This window comes from Nannospalax galili, unplaced genomic scaffold, assembly GCF_000622305.1.
Source record: "Nannospalax galili isolate Female #2095 unplaced genomic scaffold, S.galili_v1.0 scaffold525, whole genome shotgun sequence".
Lineage (NCBI taxonomy): Eukaryota > Metazoa > Chordata > Mammalia > Rodentia > Spalacidae > Nannospalax > Nannospalax galili.
The window spans coordinates 3,523,044-3,531,012 of record NW_008353937.1 but is presented as its reverse complement, the minus strand read 5'-3'; the positions used below and the strand labels follow the sequence as shown (position 1 = coordinate 3,531,012).

At 47.3% G+C, this 7,969-nt stretch overlaps 1 protein-coding gene across 1 annotated transcript in view; it reads right to left on the bottom strand.

The window, feature by feature from the left end:
- Col22a1 (collagen type XXII alpha 1 chain) overlaps positions 1 to 7,969 on the bottom strand; it is a 214,016-nt gene that overhangs the window by 4,783 nt on the left and 201,264 nt on the right. The window contains exons 34-37 of the mRNA XM_029554999.1: positions 6,516 to 6,551; positions 4,330 to 4,383; positions 3,601 to 3,645; positions 175 to 222 (exon numbers count right to left, since the gene is read on the bottom strand). Of these exons, the coding sequence (XP_029410859.1) occupies positions 175 to 222; positions 3,601 to 3,645; positions 4,330 to 4,383; positions 6,516 to 6,551 (183 nt within the window). The remainder of the gene's footprint in view (positions 1 to 174; positions 223 to 3,600; positions 3,646 to 4,329; positions 4,384 to 6,515; positions 6,552 to 7,969) is intronic.

Here is a 7,969-nt window from a genome sequence, read left to right as displayed (position 1 = left end):
ATGAATCTACCATTTGACCCAGTTATACCACTCCTTGGCATATACCCAAAGAACTCATCCTACTGTAGAGACACTTGTTCATCCATATTTGTTGTTTCTCTTATTGTATTTTTTTCCAGAGAAAAAAGGTTTTTAGGTCTGTAATCCCCATCACCATTTTCAATGTGCTTTTACCTTAACTAAGAGATTTATGTCCTCTGGAGACAGCAGTGAAGACGGGCCCTGTTGAGAAGAAATAAATTCAGACATGTATGCAGAACATATTATCTTCCATGCATCCTCAGGGTGAATGGCTCCATCCTGCAGGCTGCAACTCACAATTTGCATATGTATGGGCTGCAAACAGCTCTATCCATGGCCGAGGCCTGGGAGTCACCAAAGGGGACTGCAAAGCAGTGGCCTCTCAGCCAAATCTGAAGTTCGGCCTTGCCATCTGGTCTCCTTATGCAGGCCTGGGTGTTCTCCTGTGCTTGCCCCTCCCCACCCTCATCAAGACCTAGTCTGTCACACGGATAGCACGGGAGGGAAGTTGGCCTGCAATTCAGATGCCAGGAATTTCCGAGATGGACAACAGCGACTGCTGTCAATAATTCATTGCCTAGTATGAACTTAAACCAATGTCCTCAGTTCTCATAGGTGAAGCAGTATTTTAAATCTCATCTGCTATTTTGGGCTAAAAGCCTTTAGTACTAGAAATGGGATTACAGATATCAGGAGGCACTACAACGTGTTTGGGGGTATGTGGGTAAGTTGCTGAAAGTCACTGAATTTACAAATTCGTTCGGTTGAAACATGTCCTGTGATGACTATGACCATCCTTAAGCCCTGGGCAGGGTGAGAGCTCAGTTCACATTGGGTGCAAGGAACATGGGATGAAAAATGGAAACAAGTCAATTGTTACCAAGAAGAAGGATCCTTAGCATAAATTAGGGGTGGCAGCTCCACTGCAAGCTTCAAACTGTGCTGTGAGAAGAGGCACGGAAGCCCTCTCCCCAGAGGAGGCCATGGATCCCACCCTCCAGCATCGGGGGCTTGGAACACTACATTTGCAGCAGTGACTCTCGAGGAGACAGCAGTCAAGACAATTTTTCTAGCAACTTCCACTTTCCTGAAAGTTCTTTCCCTTTTCCCAAACCTACAGGCTTTCTGTCATGTGCAACTGACAAGCAACCTGACCATGCTGGCACATGTTTGCATGAGATAACTGAGGTAGTGGCTGGAGGCATCGATGCTATTTTCTGAGCTGATATGCTCAGAAACTTTATCAACTTTCTGGGAAAGTGCAGAGGGGTAGAGTGAGACTGAGGCTAGAGTACCCCAGATTTGGAGGCAGTGGATTCACCGGTATAGCATGAGAATTACACTTAGTATGCCCTTGCTAAAGACAGGTCTGAGACCCCCACCCAGACATCCAAGTGAGATCCTCTGGAGAAAGACTGACCTTTCTAACAGCAGTTTATTAACCTTTAATTTAAATGGGGAAAGGTTTTGTATATTTTGAAGTCTTGTGTATTTTCTGAGGTCATAATAGTTTGGGAGTTCATATTGCTTCCATGGGGATTTCTTAGGCAGCTGGGACCATACTGTCTGTGACATCTTACCCTGATTTTTGAACTCTTTGAATATCAAAATATTTAAATATATCTAGAGTGAGCTCTCTTAGCATACCTGCATTACATCACAGAGGGAGAGAGAGCAAAGGCTGAGTAAAGTTCACGGGGTGGCCTTGTGATGACGTCACCAGGGCTTTGCTCAGCCCACTTCTTGTAGACCTCATAAGAGGTCTGAAGGGGTCATGAGGACAGGGGACAGGAGATGCTCATCATGCCACCATGGCTGCCTCCCAGGAAGAGTTCGCATGCTATAGATTAGGCCCAGCGTCATGGTAGCACACGTTGGGAGATGTTAGGGTAGAGAAGTCACAGTCGATGCCCACCCGGAACTGCCCCCCTCTTGGCACACCAGCCACAGCTGCTGAGAACATTAGCTGGAAATCCTGGGGAAGCCACACTGCCCATGACTGACACGGGGATGCAGAGGGCAGGCCTTGTCCAAAGTTGAGACAGCCCACTGGGACACTAGCCAAGGCGCAGCTGAGATGGAGCTCTCTGTTCTGTGGTAATCAACTGTGAGACTCAAACTCCCCACAGTCTGCTGGCCTCCCTTTGCTAGCTTAAATGTCTTTGCAGGGTGGTGTCAAGATCTAGCGTGCGGAAGGCGTCAGTCAAGCTTTCCTTGACTCTGGCCTGAGTCTACTCTTCACCTGGTTCCTGTTGGCCTGGCCTTGAATGACGATCGTTTTTAAACAGCTTCTTTGGCAGTTATAAGCCACTCCATGGAGGACAAGAGGAAAACTAGCCTCCAGTCTCCAATATGACTTGTACTCATTTACCTGGAAAGTCTAAGCTTCACAATTCTCAGAGGGACAATGAGAACATTCTTCTGCTCCCTGTTGGGTCCACCAGCTCAGACAAGAGAGAGAGGGTTTTCTGAGTCCACAAGGGCCTCTGTATACTGGGTACTTGACTGAAACCAGGCCAGGCTCACAAGGGGGACAAGCAATCCTTCAGACCCATCCTGAGGTGTAACTTCTGTCCCGGTGAACAGCTTAGTTCACAGCAGACTCTGGACTCACTCTGGAGGCCCGAGACGCCTGTCTGATGGTCACTGTCTTTTGGCCCTAGTTAGCATCTTCTAATGGTCTGACTCGTCTGTTATCTGCATAGCTGCTTCACCCAAACCCCAGGTCTGCTAGACCATGTAGTCCCTTCCCTGGAGGACATATGACCTGGTTACCTGGCTAGTCCCTTCCCTGGAGGGGCACACATGACCTGGTCACCCAGCTAGTCCCCTTCCTGGAGGGGCACACATGACCTGCTCACCTGGTTATTCCCTTCCCTGGAGGGGCACACATGACTTGGTCACCTGGCTAAACCTTTGGTGCCTCTCTGGCATTGGCAGTCAGAGAACAGCCTGGAAATGAGATGAGCCACCCCAGCGACACCTGTAGGCCATCCAGCTGGCCTGTGCCCACACTGATAAGGACCCAGCCATCAGGGCTGCCAACATCTTTTCAAGCTCTGACAGCTTCTCATTTGAGACAAGAACTGTTTCTGGAACTCTAAACAGATCCATCTGGCAACCCAGCCAAAGAGTAGGAAATGAGCAAGGTGGATTTTTGATGGCTGGGACTATTGTCCAATTTCTACCCTAGTTCCAAGTTTCGTCATTCTCTGTCCTGTTGCATGATTCCATGTGTCCACAGGATGCACCAGGACCAACCTAACTGCCAGCCTATGGCTGCACTAATCCAAAGGGAGGCATCTTAGGAAACTGTAAGGTAAAGAGTCTGCCTCAGGCCAGGCTTTCTGGCAATGGCTTTGAATCCACAGCTCTTGTCTGGGTCTGAAAACAAGTGTTCTGGTAGAAACAGCTCCCCTCGAGGGTGTATCCCCGGGTCTCACCAAACACTGCATTGCTCTCCCCTGCCCACAGTTTATCCCCTTTTTAAAACCTCTTGAACCATCTGAATTTCACTTTATTTCTCGCTGGTACCCTGACTGACAGTCAGCATTCATCCAGACCTGACAGGTTACATACTGGTTTTCCAGGAGGCCCTCTTTCTCCTGGATTTCCTGGGGCGCCCTAAGAAAGAAACCAAAGAAAAGAATCACTGCGGTATCTTTGCCATTCTGATCCACTCCACCCACCCCAGGTGGAGGAGGAATTAGAGCAACGCAGAATGGTGTGTGTGTGTGCGTGCGTGTGTGTGTAACCAGTTAGTACTGCTGCTTTTAGGTGCCAGGCATCTTTGTTGTACAAGAACCCGTGGTTGCCAGTTATTCATTCGGTGAGTGGGGATTAAGTACCCTTTGTACCTCCTTTGCTGGTGAGCATCAGGGACTTACCGATGCTAAAGCCCCATGGAACTCAGAGCTGACTAAGCAAAAGTCAGAAAGGGAATACTAAAGATGACTAAAGCATCACAGAAGGACGGACCAAGAGGCTCAGCTGTGCCTCTCTAGTCGCCTTGAGGAGAAAGACATTCAGGACAGGGCCAGGACGAAGTCCAGGGGAGCCGTTAGATTCGATTTGATCAAACAGAATGACCAAAAAGGAGACAGTATGTTGGAGAGCCAGAAGGTTTAAAGGCTCTGGAAGCACTACACAAACACGACAGAAATCTGATAAGATAAACTATAACCCACGATCCACAGAAAAGGAGAAATATGTAAATAAACACCCTGAGGTGTAGAAATCCTTAAGGGAGCCGGGATGCTGCTGCTGATGAACACTTACTAAGTCCATGGATTATTTTTCTTCACTTACATCCTGACCAGCTGGTCCCTGGGGGCCCGGAAATCCAGGTAAGCCTCGAGATCCCTGATAAAAAAGAAAAGAAGACATGCTCATCCGTGAGAAAGCAGGACCTGCATTATCTGGCCATAGTTGTCTACGATTACACAGATGCAGTTACAATGAGGAATTTAACGTGACCGTGATGGTTAGTACTAGTTGTCACTAACTGTCAGGCTCTAGAATCATCCAGGCATGTCTGTGGGGGCTTATGTTGATTATGTTGACTGATATCTGAAAGAATCCATCTTAAGCATGGCAGGGGAACCTGGACTGTAGAAAATGGAACAGGTCTGCGGGACACCAGCACTCGTGTCTGTTCCTGACCGTGGACACGGTGTGACCAGCTGCTTCTCTCCAGCTGCCTTCCCTGCTCTGATGGACTGTACCTTGATCTGTGAACTGAAGTAAACCTGTCCTTCCTTAAGTTGCTCTTGTCAGTATTTTATCACAGCAGCAAAAAATTAAGTGAAGAATGCACGAGTCAAAAGAACCCTACTCAGAGCTCATGGAGTTGACATGCTCTGTGGAGACGGATGTGCTCTGCGTGCAGAGGGGAGCTCAGGAAAGCCTTCACTAAGAGCCTGACCTCCCAGCCCCATGCACAGGCCCCTAGCTGGGGTGGAAGGCACAGCTCCCGTGATGAACCAGGCCTGAGCACTGACCTGGGCTATCCTCCTATGTGTCTTGATGACATCCAACCCCACAAGCTGCTAATTGTTTAGATAAATTTCCTTGCACAAGGCCCAGAAAAATGCACAGGTCATGTATGATATTCATTGCTTTTTATAAGAAAATCACTTCCAGTATGTTGAAGATTTCTGGCAACACAACGCATGTATCTTTTGGTATAGATCTTACTTCCTATTAGACTTTTCCTTAAGTTTACAAGTAGACATCAGTTCTCCAGGGTGCTGACTGAACTGATGCTAAGTGCTCCTCGGGTTCTGACCCTGCCTCTTCTTGGGTCTTAGCAGACCTCCCCCCGTCCCTGCCCTTCATCTACAATCCCATCTTCCTCACCGCTACTTGGCATAACTTGCTTTCGATCCGTTGCTCTGAGCCTCAGCCTCTTCACCCCAAACAGCCACAAAATTCTGTCTTCCCTGATCAGAAATCATGCGAATGAACGTAATTCAAAATCCGTGTGCACATCGAAAGGTACAGGGTCATTCTAGCCACTAACATGTGGCTCTTCTCATGAGATGACTTAAAAGCGGAAGACCCCTTAGCAAACGTACGGTGGACGAATGAAAATGCGGCTCTTGAGAACAGATGCATCCTGGGAGCTCTTCTGCTGCTAGCATAGAATGAACGCAACAAATCCCCACAACGGCTTCTGTTGGCTCCACCACCATTTGTCATAGTTTTGCCAACTTGACACAAACAGAGACAGACATGCCCAGGAAGAGGAAATCTCAATCCAGAAATTTCTTCTATCAGACTAACATCAGGGTATGTCTGTAGCAGCATTTTCTTGATTGTTAATTGATGTGGGATGGCCCCGGCCCACTGTGGACAATGTCATCCCTGAGCAGGTGGAGCTGGGCTGTATAAGAAAATTAGGGGCACAAGTCAGAGGAGTCAAGCCGAGCAGCGCTCCTCCACGATCTCTGTTTGGGTTCCTGCCTTCGAGTTCCTGCCTTAGTTCCTGCCTGCCTTCCCTCAGTGATGGACTGTGATCTGGGAGTTTGAATTTGAAATTAATCTTTTCCTCCCCAAGTTGCTTCTGGAAATGGTGTCTATTACAGCAATAGAAAGCAAACTACAACATTAGGTTGTAAATCGAGTGATTCCCTCATGTGTTCTTATCCATGTGACTGGCAGTGGGTAAAGCCAGAATTCCAAATCAGCTCTCCTGGTCATTTGATTAAATTGATGAATTGATGGTTCTCCTTCTGTAGGGGAGAGAGGCTAGAAAGTTCAGCCAGTCTCCTTGTGCCCAGCTATAAAGGAGACCTATTGGATGAGATGACTTGCCATCCCCTTCCTGTTATATTTGTGTTTGTCTGACCTGTCTCACAGGTCAGTGCTCACGTTTAGACTTTGAACTATCTAAGAAATTTTCAGAAACTATTTTACTTTTTGGTATCTCTTATTTAAAACTGCTTTGACTAGAGCAGAAGTCTTCCCAGGACTCTACTTAAAGCATACTGTACCTGGGGTCCTTTGTCTCCTGGCAGTCCCGAAGGGCCCTAAGAAGCAAACAAACAAATTAGCAAGCAAAATAAGAATGCTCCTTCAACTATGCTGTGGTGAGGCTTTAACAAAAAACAAAACAAAACAAAACAGGGTCTCATTTGGCCCAGGTTTGTCTCAAACTCACTATGTGGCAAGGATAACTGAACTCATGATCTATCTGCCTCCATTTTCTAAGTTCTGGGATCAAGACATGTGCCCCAAGCTCTGTTTGTAGTGCTTATTTCTAAGACCAATCCCCTGCATTTACTCTTGACCTATCCTCACTCCCACATGGCTCCTGGGACCTGGCACCCCTGCATAACTCTGGTGTGCCCAGCAGTTCCCAGGTTACAACTCCTTGGAGAGATGCTGGCTCTTTTCAGGGCAGGCAGGAAGATGCCAAGGTCAGAACTGAATGCACTAATGTGTAACTCTCAGGTTTTGATAACAGATGTATCTGTGCCCTGAACCTTGGCTCCCAGACTGGTGCTTTCCCATGGAAAACTGTCTTGCCTTGGTGCCTCGACATACCCTGTCACACTTGAGGAAGCCTTGCAAAGTGGAATTAGTCTCACCCATTTCCTCAGCTCAACATGCCCTGTATCTTGTTGCAGCAGAGCCCAGGAGAACATGGCAGATATTATATTCCCAAGAGGAAGAAAGGATTCCACACAAAGGCCAAGGTCCCTGCATTGTGATAAGGTACCTAAACGTTTATTGCCTATGCCCCAGAACTGCCAGATGAAATGCAGCACTGTTTCAAGCACTTAATTGGAACAGTGAGAGAAGAGGAAAGAAACGACAGAGATCTAAGGAAAGGTACCAGAGAAGAAGAGAGGACAGTGGGGCCTGCCTGAAGCAGAGAAGGGCTCTCGGACCAAAATGCTGAAACTCATAAAACCAGGTAATGGGAGGACATTTGATGGGTCAGAACAGGGCTTCATGAGCTTTTTCTGTAGACACTACCATAGACTTTGCATGACAGAGCCTCCATTACTTCACTCTGCCGCTGAGTAGAGAGTGAGAGATGAACTTTAGAGACACAAGCATTTCTACACTGCTTCCTGTATGTGGATCACTGGGATCCAATCCTAAGTGAGCAATTATTCCTCTATACAGAAGTAGTGCAGCTAATAAAAACAATTAATGGACCATGGATAGCTTCAATTAGCCATAGACGATTTCTTATTATGTACCCCTCAGACTTGTCTCACTCAGTAGGTGATCAAAATGTCCATACGCAGAGAAGACAGGTTAGGTGATAGATGAATTGTGTCAATCGGGAGAAAGCACCAGGACACAGATAAAACTCTGGCGAGATAGAGTTTATTGGCAGGGGAAATTCACACGGGACAATTCCGTTTGTGGTAAGGAAATTGTCAGCCCATGGGCTGTGGGCTGGGGTTTTTATAAGGGGGTTTTGGAGGATGCA